Consider the following 24053-nt stretch of genomic DNA (forward strand, 5'->3'; position numbering starts at 1 on the left):
CAGTAGCCTTGCCCTGATGCTCCTGTGTTCAGTCTCATCTCTTCCTCAGGGCCTCTGTCCTGTCTTCTGAGGGGGAACATGTACTCTCTCTCGGAGCAGCTACCTGCTTTCTCGCCTTATTCCCTGAGAAAGTTCTTCCCACCTGTGGCAGTCACTCTTGCTATATCTTCCTTGTGCATGTCCTCTATATTACAATGTCCTGTTGCTTATCTCAGCCATGAGTGCCTTGGGGCAGGGACTCCATGAAGCACCATTGACAGAGTGCTGAGGCCTGATATGGGTATCCTGTCCATTCTGTCTCAGTTGTCCTTCCAGTCTTCATTATGGGGATGTGATACAACACTGCCTCCCTCTTCTATAGGTCACCCTCCATGGTCAGGATGTTCCTATGCTTCCTGGTGATCTCGTTGCCTTACAGCATGACGCTGGCCCAGGCACCTTCCTACACTGTCCCCTGGCTTCCAGCTGTCCTGGCCAAGCCCTGTACCTTTCAACCAATGCCTCAGATTGGATGACCAACCTGCCTGTCCATCTGGAAGAAGCTTGGGCTGGCCCTGTCTGCTCCCTACAGCTACTTTTGGTCACAGAGCAGCTTACCCCACTGCTGGGCCTTGGGTCTAACCCTGGACTACAGCATCCTGGGCACTATGAGGTCCGGGCTACAGTGGGCAACAGCATATCCAGGCAAAACTTGTCCTGCAGTTTCAGTGTGGTCTCTCCAGTAGCTGGACTGAGAGTCATTCACCCCATTCCCCTTGATGGCCACATCTATGTGCCAACCAATGGCTCAATCTTGGTGCTTCAGGTAGATTCTGGCGCTAATGCCACTGCCACAGCTCATTGGTTTGGGGGCAACGTTAGTGCTCCCTTTGAGGATGCCTGCCCTCCTGAGGTGGATTTTCTCAAGCAAGATTGCACCGAAGAGGCCAATGGCACCCTGTTCTCAGTGTTGGTGTTGCCCAGGCTCAAGGAGGGGGATCACACAGTAGAGATTGTGGCACAAAATGGAGCCAGCCAGGCCAACCTCAGTCTGAGGGTTACTGCTGAGGAACCCATCTGTGGTCTCCGTGCTGTGCCAAGCCCAGAGGCCCGAGTGCTGCAGGGCATCCTGGTGGTAAGTGTGTCCTACAACCCAGCCTCTAAATGGTAAAAACAGGAAGCCCCCTCCCCACTGAGGAAGGATCCCCTTCAGCTGTTTTCTAGGGATGATAGCATCTATTACATGCTTTCCTGTAGAACCTGTTGGGGAGCCCTTGCCTGCTAGTGATTATCTCCCTTCTGAGTGGCGCTGCGTTTGGAACCTAGGGACTCATGCTAGACAGGTTTTATTGTTGTGAGCTATGCCTGAGCCCCATTTAACAACTTGTAAGTTACTGAAGGTCACAGTTAGAACATCTGTTCTAAAGACTCAGATTTTTGTACTCTTTAGATTTTAGGAAGCACTTCATCACACTTGCCCCTCCTTTCCCTGAGCCTCCATGAGTCCTCATGTGCTTTTGGGCCATCCGAGGTGTTTGTAGCTCCCTGATGCATGTGCCTGTTGAAATGGGATCTGAAAGTTCAAGATCCAGGTGGCTACTCTAGTACCCTAGGGGGATGGCATTGTCCTCATCTTGGGCATGCCCACCCTAGCACCAGCAGTCATTCATTTAAAGGGCCATTTCTGTCCATCTCATGATTTGTCCAGTTGTAAACTGGATTCCCCTGTGGATACACCTGCTCTGCATCGACCTGGGTCAACCTCCGAGACTGAGGCCCATTGAGATTCAAGTGTTTTCCCAAAAGATTGTCCACCAGAGAAGGAAGCTTATGAGGACTGGTTGGTCGGGGTGATGCTGATGTGTTGCTGATTCTTGGTCCACTTCACAGATGGGACCAAGGGATTGAGGGAGAGGTCAAGGTGTAATGAAGACCGCGTGGCTATAGATTAGAGAGGTGTACTTGACACTGGCTCCCAGTACCCATGCTTGGCCCCCATACTATAAAGCTCCTGAGCCGACATGGTCCTGGGTACTTCTCTGCCTTCCTTTACATGGGTGTCTTTGCAGTCAGGGTTCAGCTGGTAGACCCCCTTGTCTATCCCACACCACACACAAAATTCTTCAGTAAGTCTGAGGGGGGATGGGTCCAGGAGCAGAGTCAGCTTTAGGTTGGGACAAAATCAGCTTTGGCCAATGTCATGTCCTTTCCCTAGCGGTACAGCCCCATGGTGGAGGCTGGCTCGGATGTGGCCTTCCGGTGGACCATTGATGATAAACAGTCCCTGACTTTCCACAACACTGTCTTCAATGTAATATACCAGACTGCTGCTGTCTTCAAACTCTCGGTAGGCAGGGACTAGTGAAGGGAGGCATGGGGTCCTGGGATATCTGGGTGCTCACTTTTGCCTTCTGTTCTGCTTTGCTTTGCCCCTGAGGACCCTGCTGCAGCCGTGGGTGAGTGTGGGGAGGCTGCTGAGTCGGGGCTCAAGGCCTTTCACCCATTGGTCTGTCCTTGCTGCCTCTGGGCCATACCCACTGATGCCTGTCTCCTCAGCTGACAGCCTCTAACCATGTGAGCAACATCACCGTGAACTACAATGTCACTGTGGAGCGGATGAACAAGATGCATGGGCTGTGGGTATCTGCAGTGCCGGCTGTGTTACCCCCCAATGCTACACTGGCACTGACAGGTGGTGTGCTGGTGGATTCCGCTGTGGAGGTGGCTTTTCTGTGAGTGCCTCTGGGCCTAGAGAGGGGGTGTGGCTATCTAACGGGGCCTGGGTTGGGGATGGCATCAGGTTCTTATTTCAGTCCCTAGCATTTACCCTGGAATCCTGGCTCAAGAGCTGCAATTTCCTTCTCTATTGGGAGTACTAGTGGGTAGGACAATGTGAGGGCCAGAGGTCTTGGTATAGTAGAGCCAACGTAGTACCTTGAACCCATGAACTAGGAAAGTGATTGTAGACGTTCATTTAGAACCGGGGCGCTCTGTCTGCTTATCTTGCTTGCTCACTGTCTACCTGATGCCCTGGCAGGTGGAACTTTGGGGATGGGGAACAGGTACTTCGCCAGTTCAAGCCTCCATACGACGAGTCCTTCCAGGTCCCAGATCCCACAGTGGCCCAGGTGCTGGTGGAACACAATACCACGCATATTTACAATACCCCAGGTGAGGGGTGGGGCCGTTGCCTTTCAAGTTCTGAGCTTGGACAGCCTACCTTTGGGTATGACAGCCCATCTCACTCTCACTTTGATCCAGCCTGGGTTGGGTAAAGGAGGGGCACCTACATGTCGAGGATTCGGGGTTGACAGGGTCCCTGAAGCTTTACATTTTCCAGGAACAGGGTCCTCTAGTCTCCAGCTTTCAGCCTTTTGGGGAGAGTAAGATGGGGTCACTGTTTAATTATTGTAAAGCCACCTGAGGCTGCACACTGTAGCAGCCCCACTCCCTACTTGGCATGTGATACTCAGGCCATGTTCTCACTCCTGCTTCTGCTGGCATTTGAATCCATGTTCACCCTTATGCGGTTGTGCTCAGAAATGGTTCTATCCATTTTCTTGCTCATTATGGACTCTTGGGTGCTCTGCCCCGTACATGGCTTGGGTGTGAACACTGTCTCCATGCAGTAACAGGTGCTTGGTAGAGGTTCTGTGAGTGAAGTCTCACTGGGGCTGTCTCCACAGGTGAGTACAACCTGACCGTCACTGTGTCCAACACCTATGAGAATCTGACGCAGCAGGTGCCAGTGAGCGTGCGCACTGTTCTTCCCAATGTGACTATTGGCATGAGCAGCAACGTCCTGTTAGCCGGCCAACCCATCACCTTTTTCCCATACCCCCTGCCCTCAGCTGATGGTGTCCTGTATACGTGGGACTTTGGGGATGGCTCACCTGTCTTAATACAGAGCCAGCCAGTACTCAACCACACCTACAGCATGACGGGCACTTACAGAATCAGCTTGGAGGTTAACAACACAGTGAGCAGTGTGGCAGCACATGTAGACATCTGTGTCTTCCAGGAGTTACATGGCCTGACTGTGTATTTGAACCAATCTGTGGAGCAGGGAGCCCCCATGGTAGTCAATGCTTCTGTGGAGTCAGGTGACAACATTACATGGACATTTGACATGGGAGATGGCACAGTATTCACAGGCCCTGAGGCTACAGTAGAACATGTATACCTGCGGGCCCAGAACTTCACAGTGACAGTAGGAGCAACCAGCCCTGCTGGCCACTTGTCCCAGAGCCTGCATGTGCAAGTGTTTGTCCTGGAGGTGTTACGCATAGAGCCCTCGACCTGCATCCCCACACAGCCCAGTGCCCAGATCATGGCTCATGTCACTGGGGACCCTGCCCATTACCTCTTTGATTGGACTTTTGGGGATGGCTCCTCCAATGTGACTGTCCATGGGCATCCATCAGTGACACATAACTTCACTCGGAGTGGCATATTCCCACTGGCCTTGGTTTTGTCAAGTCATGTGAACAAGGCACATTATTTTACCAGCATCTGTGTGGAACCTGAGATATGTAACGTCACCCTGCAGCCTGAGAGGCAGGTTGTGAAGCTGGGGGATGAAGCCTGGCTAGTTGCCTATCCTTGGCCCCCATTCCCGTACCGATATACCTGGGACTTTGGCACTGAAGACAGTATCCACACCCAGACTGGGGGCTCTGAAGTGACATTTATCTACCGAGAACCAGGCTCCTACTTGGTGATAGTCACTGTGTCCAACAACATCTCCTCTACCAATGACTCGGCTTTTGTGGACGTACAGGAGCCCGTGTCAGTCACTGGCATCAGGATCAACGGCTCCCATGTGTTAGAGCTGCAGCAGCCTTATCTGTTCTCAGCCATGGGCAACGGGAGCCCTGCTGCCTACCTATGGGAACTTGGAGATGGCAGCCAGCACGAGGGCCCTGAGGTCACCCATATCTACAGCAGCACTGGTGACTTCACTGTCAGGGTGTCTGGCTGGAATGAGGTGAGCCGTAGTGAGGCCCAACTCAACATCACCGTAAAGCAGCGTGTGCGGGGCCTCACCATCAATGCCAGCCGCACGGTTGTGCCTCTGAATGGCAGTGTGAGCTTTAGTACCTTGTTGGAGGTGGGCAGTGATGTGCATTACTCCTGGGTGCTCTGTGACAGATGCACACCCATTCCAGGTGGCCCCACCATTTCCTACACCTTCCGCTCTGTGGGAACCTTCAATATTATTGTCACAGCTGAGAATGAGGTGGGTTCTGCCCAGGACAGCATCTTCATCTATGTTCTGCAGCTCATCGAGGGGCTGCAGGTGGTGGGGGGTGATGGTGGCTGCTGCTTCCCTACCAACTACACACTGCAGCTGCAGGCTGCAGTTAGGGATGGCACCAACATCTCCTATAGCTGGACAGCCCAGCAGGATGGTGGCCCCACCCTCATCAGCAGTGGCAAGAGCTTTTCTCTCACTGCACTCAAAGCTAGCACCTACTATGTCCATCTCAGAGCTACTAACATGTTGGGCAGTGCCTCAGCCAACCGTACTATAGACTTTGTAGAGCCTGTGGAGAGTCTAATCCTATCTGCATCCCCCAATCCGGCTGCTGTCAACACGAGCCTCACCCTGGGTGCTGAATTGGCTGGTGGCAGTGGTGTTGTTTACACTTGGTACCTGGAGGAAGGGCTGAGTAGGGAGACCTCCATGCCATCCACCACCCATACCTTTGCTGCACCTGGCCTGCACTTGGTCAGAGTCACAGCCGAGAACCAGTTGGGCTCAGTCAATGCCACAATTGAAGTGGCCGTACAGGCGCCTGTGGGTGGCCTGAGCATCAGAACCAGTGAGCCAGATAGCATCTTTGTGGCAGCTGGTTCCACTGTACCCTTCTGGGGTCAGCTGGCTGAAGGCACCAATGTAACTTGGTGCTGGACCTTGCCAGGTGGTAGTAAGTACAGCCAGTACATTGATGTGCGCTTCCCTGCTGCCGGCCACTTCTCTCTGTGGCTTAATGCTTCCAATGCAGTCAGTTGGGTCTCAGCCGTGTACAACCTCACAGTAGAGGAGCCCATCATGAACCTAGTGCTGTGGGCCAGCAGCAAGGTGGTGGCGCCTGGGCAGCCAGTCCACTTTCAAATCTTGCTGGCAGCTGGCTCTGCTGTTACTTTCCGACTTCAGGTTGGCGGGTCTATCCCTGAAGTGCTCCCTAGTCTCCACTTCTCCCACAGCTTCTTTCGGGTTGGAGACCATATGGTGAGCGTGCAGGCTGAGAACCACGTGAGCCGTGCCCAGGCACAGGTCCGCATCTTAGTGTTGGAGGCTATTGTTGGACTGCAGGTACCCAACTGCTGTGAGCCGGGCATGGCCACAGGCACTGAAAAGAACTTCACAGCTCGGGTGCAGCGGGGTTCCCGAGTTGCCTATGCCTGGTATTTCTCCTTGCAAAAGGTTCAGGGTGACTCTTTGGTCATTTTATCTGGCCGTGATGTCACCTACACACCTGTGGCTGCAGGGATACTGGAGATCCATGTGCGTGCCTTCAATGAACTGGGTGGTGTGAACCTCACGCTCGTGGTGGAAGTCCAGGATATCATCCAGTATGTAACACTTCAAAGTGGCCGCTGCTTTACCAACCGCTCAGCCAGGTTTGAGGCTGCTACAAGTCCCAGTCCCCGGCGTGTGACCTACCACTGGGACTTTGGGGATGGGACTCCAGTACAGGAAACAGAGGAATCCTGGACTGACCACTACTACCTGCATCCTGGGGACTACCGTGTAGAGGTGAACGCTACGAACCTAGTGAGTTTTTTTGTGGCACAGGCCACAGTGACTGTGCAGGTGCTGGCCTGCAGGGAGCCTGAAGTGGAGGTAGCGCTACCTCTTCAGGTGCTGATGCGGCGTTCCCAGCGCAACTACTTGGAGGCCCATGTTGATCTACGCAACTGTGTCTCCTACCAGACCGAGTATCGATGGGAGGTATATCGTACCACCAGTTGCCAACGGCCAGGGCGTATGACTCAAATGGTACTGCCTGGTGTAGATGTGAGCCGGCCCCAACTGGTGGTGCCACGGCTGGCACTGCCCGTGGGCCACTACTGCTTTGTGTTTGTGGTTTCATTTGGGGACACACCATTGGCACGGAGCATCCAGGCCAACGTGACAGTAGCTGCTGAGCGTCTGGTACCCATCATTGAAGGTGGCTCATACCGGGTATGGTCAGACACACAGGACCTGGTGCTGGATGGGAGCAAGTCCTATGACCCTAATCTGGAGGATGGTGACCAGACACCACTCAACTTCCATTGGGCCTGCGTGGCTTCAACACAGGTCAGCCACAGGGACTTAGGGTGATGGGTTCTCCTGCCTCATGTCTACTAAGTGCCTAGCACTTGCCTTATTCCTGGTGTGGGTCTTAACCCAGCATAAAAAGAGGTTTTCTAAGCGAGGTTCTGCTTTGAGGATGGTTAATGATCTTGTACCTCATTTTCCTTATTTGCTGTCACAGAGTGAGACAGGTGGCTGTGTTCTGAACTTTGGGCCCCGTGGGAGCAGTGTGGTCACCATCCCTCTGGAACGCCTAGAAGCTGGTGTAGAATATACCTTCAACCTCATAGTGTGGAAAGCAGGCCGGAAGGAAGAAGCCACCAACCAGACGGTGGGTTGCACCCCACCCTCCCAGTGTGTCCTCATGCCACGACAGCACCAGTTTCAACCTGGTGTTTTTCATTCCTAGCTGTAGTATCCCCTGTGGCTGCGAGTTCTCTATAACCTAGTGCTGATTTTGATAAATGATCAAACTCAGCATTGCTTCTATCTGAAAATCCAGGACACAGCAGCTTAGTAGTGTGAAATTTAAGAGGACAGGTTAACATGGTGGCACTTATGTAATCCCAGCACTTTGAGAGCAGAGGCAGGAAGACTGGGAGTTCTGATTTCACCAACACAATGATAACCTGTATCTAAAAACCAAAACAAAATCTTAAGTCATACAAGCACCCTGGTTTGTAAAAAATGAACTTTATGCTACCAGCATGAAAGGCAAGTAGTGAGAAAGTAAGACCCTTGCCTACCTAGGCAGCACCAACTGTCCACATAACTTGGCCTTGCTTCTGGGGGCAGTGAGCCAGTTCATGCTTTCAAACTTCTTCCCTGGACGTCCCATGTTATAGGCTGATGAGTCCTGCCAGTGTGTGTGGGGGTACTGGGCAATTCTAATGCCTCGGAAGGGGATTGTCTTTCCTTCCCCAGCACTAAGCCTTCTCAGCCACCTACCTAGTAAAGTCTTCTGAGGAAGAAGACCCTCAGTAAGTCCTGCCTGCCTGAGCTATTCTAGGCCTCACTCAGGTCAACTACTATCTCTGGAACAGAGCTATGCAAAAAATAACTAACCTTCACTTCCTGGATGTTTTGTCTCTGTTGGTGGGTGCCCATGCGTCTACTACTGCCAGGCCAGCGAGGCCCTGGACTGATGCACTCACTTGCGTTTCTGCATTTTGCTTGTTAGCTCACTTACCTCACTCCAGCCCAGAGGTACAACCTAGAATTTGGGCCAAACCCAAGTGACCTGGTCCAGGAAGCTTCCACAGAGTATGGAGCCTCCTATGACAGGCTTGTCCCTTCCAGGTGCTGATCCGAAGTGGGCGGGTACCCATTGTGTCCCTTGAGTGTGTGTCCTGCAAGGCACAAGCAGTGTATGAAGTGAGCCGCAGTTCCTATGTGTACTTGGAGGGTCACTGCCACAACTGCAGCAGTGGCTCCAAGCAAGGGGTGAGTAGCCATTGTTAGATGGCAAGTGTCCTGGGAAGGCATCCAGAACACCACGCTCACCGTGCCCTCCATGCTTCCACCATGCAGCGCTGGGCAGCTCGCACCTTCAGCAACAAGACTCTGATGCTGAATGAGAATACAACATCCACGGGCAGCACCGGCATGCATCTGGTAGTGCGGCCGGGTGCACTGCATGATGGGGAGGGCTACATCTTCACACTCACTGTGCTGGGCCACTCGGGGGAAGAAGAGGGCTGTGCCTCAATCCGCCTCTTGCCCAATCGCCCCCCACTTGGAGGCTCCTGCCGCCTATTCCCATTGGAATCTGTGCGTGGCCTCACCACTAAGGTTCACTTCGAATGCACAGGTGAGTGTGGATTACCTGGAGATGCTGTTGCTATGGGCCTGGACTCTGTACTGATGCTGTTGTCCATAGGCTGGCGTGACGCAGAAGATGGGGGAGCCCCACTGGTATATGCCCTGCGGCTGAAACGCTGTCATCAGAACTACTGCGAGGATTTCTGCATCTATAAGGGTAGTCTCTCCACCTATGGGGCTGTCTTGCCTCCTGGATTCCAGCCCCTTTTTGTGGTGAGCCTGACTGTGGTTGTGGAAGACCAGCTGGGTGCTTCGGTTGTTGCACTCAACAGGTGAGCTGAACCCTGGGGAGGGAACACAAGTGGACCACCAACTGCTTACCGTCTACTTCCACTCTCCAGGTCTCTGACCATTGTCCTACCAGAACCCAGTGGAAATCCTGCAGATCTCATACCTTGGCTGCACAGCCTGACTGCCAGTGTGCTGCCTGGGCTCCTGAGGCAGGCTGACCCTCAGCACGTCATCGAGTACTCTTTAGCTCTCATTACTGTGCTCAACGAGGTCAGTGCGTGCAGGCTGGAAAGGATCCCACACACGTGCTCCATAATTGGGTTCAAACCAGTAAAGTTGCCTAATGGTTTGGAATGCCAAGTCCTATCTTCAGTCGCTACTACATACTGGGCCCTTACTAAGGTCACCTTACCCACAGAACTCATGTCCTGAAACCCCTGACTGTGGTCTTTAAATCCTTGCTCACACCTCATAACTATACTCTAGATTCCCAGATATTACAGGGAGGCCTGCCTTCCTCTCATGGTTCTCCTATGTTCCCTGCCTCCTCCAGTATGAGCAGGCCCCAGATATGGTGTCAGAGCCCAACCTTGAGCAGCAGCTGCGAGCCCAAATGCGTAAGAACATCACAGAGACTCTGATCTCCCTGCGGGTCAACACTGTGGATGACATCCAGCAGATCACTGCTGCATTAGCCCAGTGCATGGTAAGACCGATAATGCAGCCCTCTATACCATGTGCAGCCCTGTGTGCATGAGTACACGTACGTGCAGTGTAAGGGCTCCGAGACTAGGTGTTCTTCCTAGCCTGTGCCAGTTTTCTGCATCCTCACTGCTGTCTTCCGGTATGAGCTCACATGCTCTCCTGATAACTTTAGGGTATCCCCTGATAGAAAAGGTAGTCCAGGCATGTGTGCCTTCTCATTAGGCCTGTCGTCATGCCCCACTTAACTAGGTTTACCTGACATGGCCTTACTAACCTATGAGGTATAAATTTTCCAAGCTGTAGATTTGTGAGCCAAGTGGGCCATATCTGATGGGAAAGGCAGGGGCCATGACAACAGTCAAGTCCTCAGAGGACAAAGATTGAGAGAGCTCTGCGTAGAGGTCACTGTCAGCATGTGGCTTTCTGTACCTTTGAGTAGATCTAGATATGAGCTTATCCAGGCCCTTGACATCTGCCTTGACTTAGCTATGGAACAGATAGTTGGGATGAGCAGTATATAGGCCACAGGAAGAACTTGGCTTCATCTTGGAGTTGGGAGGAACCATAGAAGTCTTAGCAGGAAAAGCCTAGAAGATTTCCACCCAGGCAGATGCTCAGTGCAGGATTAGAGGCAGGAAGCTGCCTTGAATCTCAGCCACTATGATGGGGCAGAGTCATTCAGTTATGTGGGGGTGGAACCCATGGATGTCATGAGTCTGCACCCTGTGGATGGATCTAGATGCTGTGCTGATCTTCCTTGCAGGTGTCCAGCAGGGAGCTCATGTGCCGCTCATGCCTAAAGAAGATGCTGCAGAAGCTGGAGGGCATGATGCGTATCCTGCAAGCTGAAACCACTGAGGGCACCTTGACACCCACCACCATTGCTGACAGCATTCTCAATATCACAGGTGCACGAGCTGCCCCTCCTCCCTCCTGACCTCCCCTCCAGCTCTTACCACCTCTTCTTAACATCCTTACTTCCTTTGCCTGTCCTAGGTGACCTCATCCATCTGGCCAGCTTGGACATGCAGGGCCCACAGCCCTTGGAGCTGGGGGCAGAGCCACCCTCCCTGATGGTGGCATCCAAGGCCTACAACCTCTCATCGGCCCTCATGTGTATCCTCATGCGTTCCCGAGTGCTCAATGAGGAGCCTCTGACTCTTGCGGGCGAGGAGATTGTGGCCCTGGGCAAGCGCGCAGACCCACTCAGCCTTCTGTGCTATGGCAAAGCCTGGGGGCCCAGCTGCCACTTCTCCATCCCCGAAGCCTTCAGCGGGGCCCTGTCAGACCTCAGTGATGTGGTACAGCTCATCCTCCTTGTGGACTCTAACCCCTTTCCCTTTGGCTACATCAGCAACTACACTGTCTCCACCAAAGTGGCATCTATGGCATTCCAGACGCAGACTGGCACACAGATCCCTATTGAGCAGTTGGCTGCAGAGCGCGCCATCACAGTGAAGGTGCCAAACAACTCAGACCAGGCTGCCCAGAGTTCCCACAGTCCTGTGGGCTCTACCATTGTACAGCCCCGGGCCTCAGTCAGTGCTGTGGTCACTGCAGACAACAGCAACCCTCAAGCTGGGCTGCACCTCAGGATCACTTACACAGTGCTTAACGGTGAGTGTAAGGGGTGGGCACATGACCTGCCTGCCTTTCTTCGTCCTTGTCCTGGGGAGGGGTATCTGTGCAGGCAGCATTCAGTTTGCAGTCACTGGTCCTGGGGTTCAGCTAATACTCAGTTTCCTTTCCATGAATCCCACATGCCTGTGCCACAGAGAAGCATGTGTGACTTCCACGCGGAATTTCCTGTAGTCCTCTGCCTAGCTGGCCCTTAAGCCCCACGGCAACCACTCGTGGGGTATCCTCAGGGTAATTTGGTGGCTGTCTGATACTGTGTATATTGCCTCCAGCGCGCTATCTGTCTGAGGAGCGTGAGCCCTATTTGGCTGTGTACTTGCACTCAGTGTCCCAGCCCAACGAGTACAACTGCTCGGCTAGTAGGAGGATCAGCCTGGAGGTGCTGGAGGGAGCTGATCACAGGCCCTACACCTTCTTCATTGCCCCAGGGTGAGTGCCTCCCACCAGAACCACAGCAATGGGCGGGGGAGAGTGCAAGGAGGTGGCAGAGGGTGAATGCGACTTGGCCCACATTAGCCCCGGGTGTGTGGACCTTATGGAACCAGGGCAACGGGAAGGCTGGCCATGGCATCTGGCAATCAGTCTGGCTGTGACACTGCCCTGTCCCTTACAGCACAGGGACCTTGGGCAGGAGTTACTACCTGAACCTGACCAGCCACTTCCACTGGTCTGCACTGGAGGTGTCTGTGGGCCTCTATACATCCCTGTGCCAGTACTTCAGCGAGGAGGCTATGATGTGGAGAACCGAGGGCATTGTGCCCCTGGAGGAGACCTCACCCAGCCAGGCTGTCTGCCTCACTCGACACCTCACTGCCTTTGGTGCCAGCCTTTTTGTGCCTCCCAGCCATGTCCAGTTCATCTTCCCTGTGAGTAATGCCCCTGCTCCTGGATCCTTTTCATATTGAGAGGGTCTCCTGATTCTATCCTTAGAAACCAGAGGAGCATGAGCTGAAGCAACCTGTACCTGATGACTCTCTCTTCCCAGGAACCATCTGTAAGCATTAACTACATTGTCCTCCTGACGTGTGTCATATGCCTGGTGACCTATGTGATCATGGCTATGATCCTGCGCAAGCTAGACCAGCTGGATGTTAGCCGGGTCCGTGTCATCCCATTCTGTGGGAAGGGGGGCCGCTTCAAATATGAAATACTTGTTAAGACCGGCTGGAGCCGAGGTTCAGGTAAGGAGAGGGGTGGTGGTTGCATGGGGACATGGAGTCAACCCTGGTCTAGACCCTCCAGCCTTGATCCTGGACCCTGTCATGATTATGGAGACTGGTGTCACAAAACAAGTGCTCAGTACTCAAGTAAATAAGGACAAATCTTAGAGATGAGAAAACAACAAATACAAATTGTGGGTATAGCTCAGTGACAGAACAGTGACCTAGGATGTGCAAGGCCCTGGGCTTCATCCACAGCACTCACAAATGCGAAGGAACTTACATTCATCTGTCTTTCCTGGAAAGACAGCAGGTCCAGAAGCCACGTAAGTGCTCCTCATGCTGCAGAGCAGCCGCACACGAGTTCAGCCCGCACTGCTGCAGCTGCAGCCCTGCCTGCATGTCTCCTCTCTATGGCTGGGCGGGGGTGGGCTCCCTGTGCAGACCGGCTGGCCTCACAGGTCTCTGCTGTGGGTTGGAGTGAGTGCTGCGATTAAGTCCGTGCCAGCTGATGCTCATTATTAACACTAGCGCTCACTGTGGGGCTGCAGAGATGGCTCAGCAGGCGAAGGCACTCGCCATCAAACCTGGCAACCCGAGTTTGATTCCTAGGCTCCATAAGCTGACAAAAGAGAACAGACCCTATGGTTAATTCTCTGACCTTCACATGTGCACTGTAGTTTGTACAAGTGAAGTAAAATGCAGTAACAAAACAAAACAAAACACCCAAGGTGCTAGCTGCCAGTGGTGGCACACCCCTTTAAACTCAGCACTCAGGAGGCAGAGGCAGGAGGATCTCTGAGTTCGAGGTCAGCCTGGTCTACAGAGTGAGTTCCAGGATAGCCAGGGCTACATAGAAACCCTGTCTCAAAAACAAACAAAACAAAAAATTCAAATCAAGGTATTTAGCTGGGTATGGTGCCACATGCCTTTAATCCCAGCAGACAGGAGACAGAGGCAGATGGGACTCTATAAATTTGAGACCAGCCTGATTATATAGCAAGTTTCAGTCCAGCCAGAGTTAAACAGTAAGATCCTGCCTCAAAATTTTGGAAAAAAAGTTTAAAAAATAATGCTAAGTAAAAGCTCACTGTTTGGGTAGACTGAAAGAAATGCATTGTAAAGGCGCTTTCACCAAAACTGGGCTCACTTTCTGGGAATCCACATGATGGAAAGAACCATCCTGCAAGTTACCCTCTGACCGCCATAAGTAAGCCGAGACACAAATGCCTCCCAAAATAAGTGGAGTTTTGCTTTTTTTTTCTCTTGTACAATACATCCGGACTGCAGCCTCCCTTCCCTCCACTCCTCCACTCCTCCCAGTTATCCCTCCACCTACCCTCTCCCTCACATCCACTGTTCCTCCATTTCCTGTCAGAAAAAAGCAAGCCTGCCAAGCATATCAGCTGAACATGGTATAAGATATAGTAGGACAAGGCACACCTCATATCATGGCTGGGTGTGACATCCTAGTGGGAGGAAAGGGGTCCTTCCTCCCCCTCCTCTTCCTCCTCAGGGTTTCCTGAGCTCTGCCTAATGTCTGGCTGTGGGTCTCTGTGTCTGCTCCCGTCAGCTGCTGGGGAAGCCGCTCTGATGATGAATGGGCCGGCCCTGGATTTTTGTGTATAAGTTGTTTGGTTTTGTTTTGAATCAAAGGTATTAAGGATATTAATATTTCCCCATTATTTCACTTACAATTCACACTCCTGGCTGGACAGTGGTGGTGCACTTCAATCCCAGCACTTGGGACACAGAAGCAGGTGGATCTCTGAGTTTGAGGCTGCCTGGTCTGCAGAGCAAGTTCTGGGACAGCCAGGGATACAGAGACCTGTCTTAGGGGGAAAGTTCACAAGGTTGGGCTTCATAGTGAGGCCCTATTCCAAAGACACAGACACAGACACACCCTGGAAGAGAAGGCACCTGGCTTGCTTTTGGAATCTTCAAATATTGTGAGTGCAGCTTCTGCAGTGACTTCGGAGGCAAAGAGTAGGCTCTGTCAAGTGACACAGTTCAAGTCCAGATTGACTTTCAACATTTTCTGTTTGCTGTGAATGAGATGATTTGTCCCTGAGAGCTCTTCGGGAAGCTTCAACAACCTTTTACTGAAACACCACTCTTGACAACTTCCATTGTTTACTTGGAAAGTCTCTTTTCTGATAAAGTCCAATGCAAGAGCTTTTACTCCAACAACTTTGTTTATTTTTTATTCTAATTTTATTTCCTGTGTTGCATTTTCACTCATGGCGTGTGTGTGTGTGTGTGTGTGTGTGTGTGTGTGTGTGTGTGTGTGTGCGCGCGCGCGTGCGCGCACGCGCTTGAGCTGGACTCAGGACTTCCTGCTGCTGAACCACTGTGCCCTGGGCACCCCAACCCTGCCAGCTTATTTCTTTGGCATGCCATGCTTCATTGTTGCTACTGGTTTTCTCTTCTGAGTGCCCAGGGTTAAAAGTTGGGTTCATCTGTAGAGAAAAGGAGACTCCCTAGCGGGAGTCTGTGTGACTGAAGTGTGAGAAGGCCTGGTTACTGCTATGATGTGTATCCTATCACTTGATAGACTGCCAAGGTCTATAGTCCTGGCTGCTGGAAGCCATGCTGCTGTGTGTTTGGTGTTTGTTAACAAATTTAGGAAATTGAGATTTGTGTCTATTTGAACTATGCATGCTGGACCTGGTGGTGTAGACCTGTAATCCCAGCTACTTGGGAGGCTGAGGCAGAGGGATCACAAATTCAGGCTTGTTTGGGCAACTTAGTCAAATTCTGTATTTAAATAAAATGTTTTTAAAATAGCTAGGGATGGACCTCTGAGAAAAGGCATTGCCTGTAGTACAGAGCCTTGGGTTCAATCTGCATTACTATAAAAGTAAAAATTTTTAAACCTGTTTAAAGCTAAGGGCTGCCTGTTTTCTTGGCAAACAGGATGAGCCATACACGTTTTGTATAGAATGAGTAGCACACCAGAGTTCTCTGCTTTTTAGGTACCACGGCTCACGTCGGCATCATGTTGTACGGAGAGGACAACCGTAGTGGTCACCGACACTTAGATGGGGATAGAGCCTTTCATCGAAACAGCCTGGACATCTTCCAGATTGCCACCCCGCAGAGCCTGGGCAGCGTTTGGAAGATCCGAGTGTGGCATGACAACAAAGGTCTGGGTGACATCTGGTGCCACCCCTGCATCCCCCAGCCTGCTTCAGTCCTCACTGAGGTGCTTTTCTCCACAGGACTCAGCCCTGCCTGGTTCCTGCAGCACATCATCGTCCGGGATCTGCAGAGCGCCCGCAGCACCTTCTTTTTGGTCAATGACTGGCTGTCTGTGGAGACTGAGGCCAACGGGGGCCTCGTGGAGAAGGAGGTGCTTGCAGCAAGTAAGGCCACCACCTGCTGGGGCGGAGACAGGGCGGAGGGGCATGACAGTGACACAGTGACGGGCGGTTCACTGCTTCCCTGCTGTAACCCTCCTAAATCTTCCCAGATGAAGCTGCCTTGTGGCAGTTTCAGCGGCTCCTGGTGGCTGAACTCCAGAGAGGCTTCTTTGACAAGCACATCTGGCTCTCCATATGGGACAGGCCACCTCGTAGCCGCTTTACTAGAGTCCAGAGGGTTACCTGCTGTGTCCTCCTCCTCTGCCTCTTCCTGGCTGCCAATGCTGTGTGGTATGGAGTTGTGGGAGATACCACCTACAGGTAGGTCTTGTGAGGTTTGGTGGTCCCCTGGCTGACGTCCTCCTACTCTTCTCTCTAACTCATTCATTCTTTTCTCTCTCACCTCAGCATGGGGCCCGTGTCCAGTCTGATGTCACCAAGTGTTGACACAGTTGCCATTGGCCTTGTGTCCAGTGTTGTAGTCTACCCTGTCTACCTGGCTGTCCTGTTCCTCTTCCGGATGTCCCGGAGTAAGGTGGGCTGAGTCAGGGCCTCAGCACTCTGAGGTCACCTGTGCTTTGTGTTGTTGGTGGCAGCCAGAGAAGCAAGTCCAGAAACCAAAATGATTTCTTTGAAAGGCTAGACAGAACTGATCAGCCATCAGCTGATCGACTAAAGGGAAGAGATTCAAATTACCAAAGTGTGAACTAGAGGATGCATCTTGGTCCCTCCAGAGAAGGACGGGGCTAGAAGCAAATCCCATGAGCAGCCATACACCAGGGAGTATAGAAGAAGCAGTTGATTGCTAGAAAGACACAAACTGCCAAAGTCACTTCAAAAAGAACTCAAGGTGGCCACACAACACACCTATAATCCCAGAGGCAGGTGGATCTTTGAGTTCAAGGCCAGCCTGGTCTATAGAGCAAGCTCCAGGACACCCAGGGCTACAGAGAAACCTTGTTTTGTTTTTGTTTTTGTTTTTTGATCCAAAAAACAAAACCTTCAAGGATCTCTACCGCAAGTAAAGAGCCCAAGTCAGTCATTGAGAATCGTCACAAAGACAAGCCAGGCCAGTGGCTTCCTGCCCAGTTCTAGCAGCCATTGAAGACTGACATCACTGTTCTTTCCACACAGGTGTCTGGGGACCAAAACCCCACACCCACAGGGCAGCAGGCCCTAGATGTTGACAGCTACCTGGACCCATCTGTGCTAGACAGCTCCCTCCTCACACTCTCTGGCCTCACAGAGGTGAAGGCTCCCCCAGGGACTCAGGGCAGGCTGAGCTGGTTAGGACTGGTTGGGCTGTCATCTCTGCTGCTGCAGACCACACTAACCTGCTTTTTCCTTCCAAGCAGGCCTTTTCTGGGCAAGTGAAGAATGACTTGTTTCTGGAAGATGCTAAAAGGTGAGACTGCCTGAAGAAGCTATGAGCTTTGGCCTAAGTCAGCATTGCCTGGCAGGCCATGGTAGGGTGTAGGGTGTGTGTCCTCTTCCTGTTTTGGCAGTCTCTGGGTACCATCACTGGAGTGTCTTGTGTGTGATGCTCCTTGTGCTTGTATAACTAGACTTGGGTCAGGTACATGTAACTATGTCTGTGTTGCCCACAGCCTGGTGTGCTGGCCGTCCAGTGAGGGCACCCTTAGTTGGCCAGACCTGCTCAGTGACCCATCTGTTATGAGCAGCACACTGCAGCGATTGGCCCAGGGCAGGCCTGGCTGCATGTTGGGCTCAGAGGAAGATGGTGCCTCTCTGGTTAGCCCTTCCTTGCCTGCCAAATACTTGTCAGCCTCAGGTGAGTCAGAGGTGGGAAGGAATGGCTTCCAAGCTCTAGGGGAATTCAAGGTACCAAGTGCCATGCCACTTCAACATGATTTGTTTTCTCTAGACGAAGACCTGATCCATCAGGTACTGGCTGATGGGGCCAACAACCCGGACCCTACCCAGGATGCCCTCATAGAGAGAGACCTGCTTACTAGCCTGTGAGTGGCTGGCATGGTTGGAAGGAGGTAGGGTGTTTGGTGCAGCTGTGAGGTGAGACCTATGCCTGCCTCGGGAAGGTGAGGCCCTGACTGCTGGACTGTGCCTGTGTTGTTTGGCTGCAGGCATGGGGTATTTGAGAAACGGTGAGGTGACCAGCACACGCCTCAGGGGCTTGGTCTGGGAAGATATTTTGGTTTGTATTTTGAGGCAAGGTCTTACTGCACATCTGTAAAGGAACTTTGATTTTGGAGTCAAAATTGAGAAATCATGGAAACATTCATTTTCACTTATGATTATTTGAGTGCTTAAGAATTAACAAGTTTCTTGGTTTTCTTGATTCAGTGACAAGAATTCACATAGCATTATACATTCTTTTTCTCATCTGTATCTATTTCAACATCTATATTTTTGTTTAAAATTTTTGTTTGTTTTTGTTTTTCGAAACAGTGTTTCTTTGTGTAGACCTAACTGTTCTGGAACTCACCCTGTAGATCAGGCTGGCCTGGAACTTACACAGGTCTACCAGCCTCTGTCTCCTGAGTGCTGGGATTAAAGACATGCACTGCCACCACCTGGCTCATTCTAAATTTCTTTCTTTTTTCTTTTCTTTTAAGATTTATTTATTTATTTTATGTATGTGCATACACTGTAGCTGTCTTCAGACACACCAGAAGAGGGCATCAGATCCCATTACAGATGGTTGTGAGCCACCCTGTGGCTGCTAGGATTTGAACTCAGGACCTCTGAAGAGCAGCCAGTACTCATAACCACTGAAGCATCTCTCCAGCTTCCTAATTTCAGACACCAGAAATTAGTGATGTATGAACTGTACCAGAATGTAGAGAGGGAGACTCCTCTGAATGACTTGACCATGGCCTGGAGAAACTAGTGACCTAGGGAATCACTGCTCATGGCTCCCAGCTCCCTACCTGAAGCTTCTACATCTGTGCTCCTCAGGGTCAACCCAGAGCTGAGTCCCCCAGAGGTATTCTATTCCTACTAGGTGACTGAGACAAGAGTCTGTACTTTGTGGCTCTCTTTGCCATCATTCTTTAACAAATTCTCTGAGCTTCTTTCCAAATGCAGGGACTCGTGTGTTCCCAGCTGTACCTTCCATCTCATGACCTCTTCTGCCTGGATCGTTGTAGGACCTGCTCTCTGGGCTCTGGACAAACTCTAGTTCTCTGACCCTGTTTTTGTGGCTCCCTCATGTTCTTGCTGTACCACACATTACCTTGCGTTCTGTGCTTATAAGGACAGTCAGTCTCCTGGCAACCTCCAGTTGTCCCCATCTCAGCCTCACAGTTGGGATGGCGGGCAGTGCTAGCCAGCATTCCCCAGGACTTTGGCATTCGGTTGAGAGTGGCTCTGTACCTGGTGACTGACTGAACACCGACGGGCACAGCTTGCTCCTGCAGCTGACTGAGTCTGATGAGAACCTGGTGCTCTGTGCTGTGCATCGTAACAGTCTTTGTCTCTGCAGTTCCTCTGTAGACAGCCACAGCAAGAGTAGTAAGAAGTAGTGTGCCTGTTCCTCATTAGATGGGAAGGCTGATATTAGATAAATGCTCTATGACTTTTATGTTTAGCAAAGTCAATTTAAAGAAAAGGCATTTCCATTTGTTCGCTGGTCTGTGGGTGCTTGCCTTGATAAACCTTGCTCATTAAGTGGCACACACAGATCCAGAGACATTAGGCTCAGTGGAAGGTGAACAGTTAGTGTGGACCATGTAATTCAGAGCCCTTGGACACAGAAAGCGCCATAAAGTATGGGAACTTTCCCTCAGACAACATGGCGTCTCATGTCTTCTTTCTGCCCTTTTAGCCTTGCTTTCTTGTTTGTTTGTTTTTGAAACAGAGTCTCACTATGTATTGGCTGAATTGGAGCTCACTGTGCAGGCAAGACTGACTTTTAAAACACAAACCACACAGGGTATGCGTCTCTGCAGCATTCTACAGGGCAGGGCTTGGAGAGTGCGTGAGAGGTTTAGAACATAGTCCTGTGTGGCTGGCGTGAGCTTGGAGAAGGGCTACTCCCTTCATGCCAGGACAGAACATGCAAGATACAGACTTAGTATTCCCTTAGTTGGCCCTGGGAAGTGGGTTTATATACAGAAAGCAAGAAGAAGGACTGTAGTGTCCTGCAGCCCAGCAACACATTGCCTGGTTCAGGACTCAAGGGTGCTGAAGCAGCGGTTCCTAGATGATGCGTATCACTCAGACCACTGCTGCTGCCTCCTTGGAGGATGCACAAAACTCATGGCCCCTTCCTGTGCCCAGGTCCAGTGCTCCTGGGGAGAAAACAGAAACTCTGATACTGCAGACAATGGGGGAGAAGAGACCACCCAGCATGGGCCTGACTTGGGAACAGTCCCCGGTGACAAGGCTTTCCAGGACAGGTACACCCACACAGAGCAGGACATCCCTTCCAGGCCTTCCTGGGCTGGCAGCCATGCAGTTGTCTGTGTGTCTCCAGGGCTGGTGGAAGGTCTTCGGAAGAGGCTGCTGCCTACCTGGTGCGCCCCGCTGGCCCATGGGCTCAGCCTACTCTTGGTAGCTGTGGCTGTAGCAGTTTCAGGGTGGATTGGTGCCAGCTTCCCTCCCAGCGTGAGTGTCATGTGGCTTCTCTCAAGCAGCTCCAGCTTCCTGGCCTCATTCCTTGGCTGGGAGCCCCTTAAGGTGAGAGGGCTCCTGGAGGGGAGGGACTGCCGGTCTCATGCCTGCCAGCTGACCGCACTGCCACTGCAGGTCCTGCTGGAAGCGCTCTACTTCTCACTGGTAGCCAAGCGGCTACACCCTGATGAAGATGACACTCTGGTAGAGAGTCCCGCGGTAACGCCTGTAAGTGAGCGTGTGCCCCGGGTGCGGCCCCCACATGGTTTTGCACTCTTCTTGGCAAAGGAGGAAGCCCGCAAGGTCAAGAGGCTCCATGACATGTTAAAGGTAAGCCCTGGCCACCGCAGCACCACCTTGGCTCCCGTTGTTTGCCTTGCTCCTGACCTCCAGTGGACAGTCAGTGTTTTGCACCTCCTGTCCTCCCATTACCTGCTGCCCCCTCTCTGTGCTAATGTACATCTCAGGGTCCTGCCACACCTAGCCTAGAGGGCGCTGGGCACAGCCATTTTATTTTAGTTCACGGCCTGTGTGTGTGTCTTCCCCCAAGAGGAGCATTAGCCATAGGAATGTAGGACTATGCTGCCATTCCTTAACTCAGACTTGACACCCCACCGCCACCCCTGCCGTCCCTGCACCCGCCACTAAAGGTACCCTGCCCTAGCCCTGTGGGATGGGATCAGCTGGTCAGAGCCATCTCTCCCTGTCCCCAGAGCCTCTTGGTGTACATGCTTTTCTTGTTGGTGACGCTGCTGGCCAACTATGGGGATGCTTCTTGCCATGGTCACGCCTATCGCCTGCAGAGTGCCATCAAGCAGGAGCTGGACAGTCAAGCCTTTCTGGCCATCACCCGGTAGGGACATTCAGGACACATACACTTATACACTGGGCCAAGGTGGCACCGATGCCCACCAAGGCCCACTTTTGTTTGGTCTTTAGTCCACCCCACCCTGTAGGGATCATTTGGAAGTGTCTAGAGTCAAGGGTGTCCTACAGTTCATGAGCCACAAATCATCCTGGGTAGCTATGAATGAGTCCTCAGTTGTATGGTTCTCAAGCATGACCTTTATAGACAACAACATGTCACAATGTCATACAACCCCTGTGTGGCCCAGATAAGCAAAAGACTGGACATTCACTGTTTGATGGTTAGAACCAGAAACATGCTAGGCTACCCAGTGGGTAGAGAATTGGAACACTGCTTAGTCTTCTGTGGTACCCAGCAAAATATCAGGATAAAGTTATCTGCCCCAAATCCAGCAGTCCGAGAGTAGGGAACACGGGCCAGCATCATCCCTTCCGGCTGCTACAGCAGCACTTCCTGGACCCTGACAGCCTTGATCTCAGTGATGGACTATTGTTGGCAGGTCTGATGAGTTCTGGCCATGGATGTCACATGTGCTCTTGCCCTACGTCCATGGGAACCAGTCTAGCCCTGAGCTGGGGCCTCCACGGCTACGGCAGGTGCGGCTGCAGGAAGGTGAGCTGGGGATGGTGGTCCATGCTGATCATCCTGCTGCTTCCTTAGCAACCGCAGTTGGGCAGTTTGAACTCTGCTTAACTGGATGGTTTTCCTCCGTTGCTTTTTTTTTTTTTTTTTTTGTTGTTCTTTTTTTCGGAGCTGGGGACCGAACCCAGGGCCTTGCGCTTGCTAGGCAAGCGCTTTACCACTGAGCTAAATCCCCAACCCCCTCTGTTGCTTTTTTATAACATCATAATGTTTGCTGTATGGGAGGCTAAGAGATTTGGGGAGGTCACAGCTCAGGGGCACAACCGAGTTGAACAGTGAGTCACCCATTGGGTTATGTATAGTATGTCCTGAGTCCCAGCCCTCTGCTTTCTAGCATTCTGTCCAGACCCTTCTAGCTCAGAGCACATGTGTTCAGCCACAGGAAGTTTGAGCACCAGTGACTATGGCATTGGCTGGCAGAGTGTGGTGCAAAATGGCTCTGAGACATGGGCTTACTCTGCCCCGGACCTGCTGGGGTGAGTAGAAAAGAGCCTGAAGCCCACCGGGGTAAGGGGAGTTCTCCAGAGGATCTTCTGGCCCCCTCGGGGCCTATCAGTTACTCTCAAAACTAGAGAGTTTCCAACCCTGCCCTGTCTCCACAGCGCCTGGTACTGGGGCTACTGTGCAGTGTATGACAGTGGGGGCTACATACAGGAGTTAGGACTAAGTCTGGAGGAGAGCCGTGCCCGGCTGGGTTTCCTGCAGCTGCACAACTGGCTTGACAGCAGGTGGGTGCTGAGTGGGGAATGGCAGGCCTCTGAGCCTCACTTCTAGCCAGCTGTCCCCATGCCTAGCCCTGAGTCCTCTGTGCCCCGCCCCCCCCCATGCCCCCTTTGTAACTGGTGATTAAACCATAGCCACTTCCCATCCTGTATCCAATGCTCCTGTACACATGGCCCCTTGTGCTGACAGCATCCTCCATGCAGGAGCCGTGCAGTGTTCGTAGAACTCACCCGCTACAGCCCTGCTGTGGGGCTACATGCTGCTGTTACACTGCGCCTCGAGTTCCCTGTAGCCGGCCATGCACTGGCTGCCTTCAGTGTCCGCCCATTTGCATTACGGCGACTCAGCACCGGCCTGTCTCTGCCACTACTCACCTCGGTATGCCCTTCCCCTTGACATCTCCTGAGAACCCTGATCATGCCCCCATGGGGATCTGAACACTGGACAACACCCTCATGTATCTCCTCTCAACCCTGCTCATGCCCGTCCCAGGTGTGCTTGCTGCTCTTTGCCTTATACTTCTCCGTGGCTGAGGTGCATACCTGGCGCAGAGAGGGGTGTGCACGCACAGCAAGGCCTGAGGCCTGGGCGCGGTGGCTTCTGGTGATGTTGACGGCAGCCACAGGACTGGTACGCCTGGCCCAGCTGGGCATTGCTGACCGCCAATGGACCCGTTTTGTGCACGACCATCCACACCACTTCACTAGCTTTGACCAAGTGGCTCAGCTGGGCTCTGTGGCTCGTGGACTGGCAGCTTCACTTCTCTTCCTGCTTTTGGTCAAGGTGAGGGCAAGAGGTGCAGCCTGGTGCATGACTAGGACCGGACTCCATGGCCTGGGGAAAGCTGACAAACTACCTCCTGTCCACAGGCTGCCCAGCAGCTGCGGTTTGTGCGCCAGTGGTCTGTTTTTGGCAAGACATTGTGTCGGGCGCTGCCAGAGCTCATGGGAGCCACCTTGGGCCTGGTCCTGCTTGGCGTGGCCTATGCACAGATGGCCATCCTGGTAGGTTGCTGCTGTGGGGTA

General features: G+C 52.4%; 1 protein-coding gene across 7 annotated transcripts in view; it reads left to right on the forward strand.

Annotated features, from left to right (window-relative positions):
• Pkd1 (polycystin 1, transient receptor potential channel interacting) overlaps positions 1–24053 on the forward strand; it is a 48320-nt gene that overhangs the window by 22412 nt on the left and 1855 nt on the right. For 3 of the 7 annotated variants that reach the window (XM_087569781.1, NM_001414013.1, XM_087569785.1), the window contains 34 exon segments: positions 362–1114; positions 2195–2326; positions 2536–2711; positions 3017–3150; positions 3666–7288; positions 7467–7616; positions 8585–8728; positions 8816–9095; positions 9165–9378; positions 9448–9607; positions 9891–10043; positions 10806–10950; positions 11039–11659; positions 11953–12109; positions 12294–12546; positions 12666–12861; positions 15816–15986; positions 16062–16205; positions 16313–16523; positions 16611–16737; positions 17337–17450; positions 17558–17607; positions 17810–17994; positions 18088–18181; positions 20463–20581; positions 20659–20861; positions 20931–21125; positions 21509–21648; positions 22163–22275; positions 22640–22781; positions 22908–23033; positions 23232–23406; positions 23521–23811; positions 23898–24032. In XM_087569781.1, coding sequence (XP_087425907.1) covers positions 362–1114; positions 2195–2326; positions 2536–2711; positions 3017–3150; positions 3666–7288; positions 7467–7616; positions 8585–8728; positions 8816–9095; positions 9165–9378; positions 9448–9607; positions 9891–10043; positions 10806–10950; positions 11039–11659; positions 11953–12109; positions 12294–12546; positions 12666–12861; positions 15816–15986; positions 16062–16205; positions 16313–16523; positions 16611–16737; positions 17337–17450; positions 17558–17607; positions 17810–17994; positions 18088–18181; positions 20463–20581; positions 20659–20861; positions 20931–21125; positions 21509–21648; positions 22163–22275; positions 22640–22781; positions 22908–23033; positions 23232–23406; positions 23521–23811; positions 23898–24032 — 10026 coding nt within the window. 7 annotated transcript variants of the gene reach the window in all.

Source organism: Rattus norvegicus, chromosome 10 (assembly GCF_021556685.1).
Source record: "Rattus norvegicus strain SHRSP/BbbUtx chromosome 10, alternate assembly SHRSP_T2T, whole genome shotgun sequence".
NCBI lineage: Eukaryota > Metazoa > Chordata > Mammalia > Rodentia > Muridae > Rattus > Rattus norvegicus.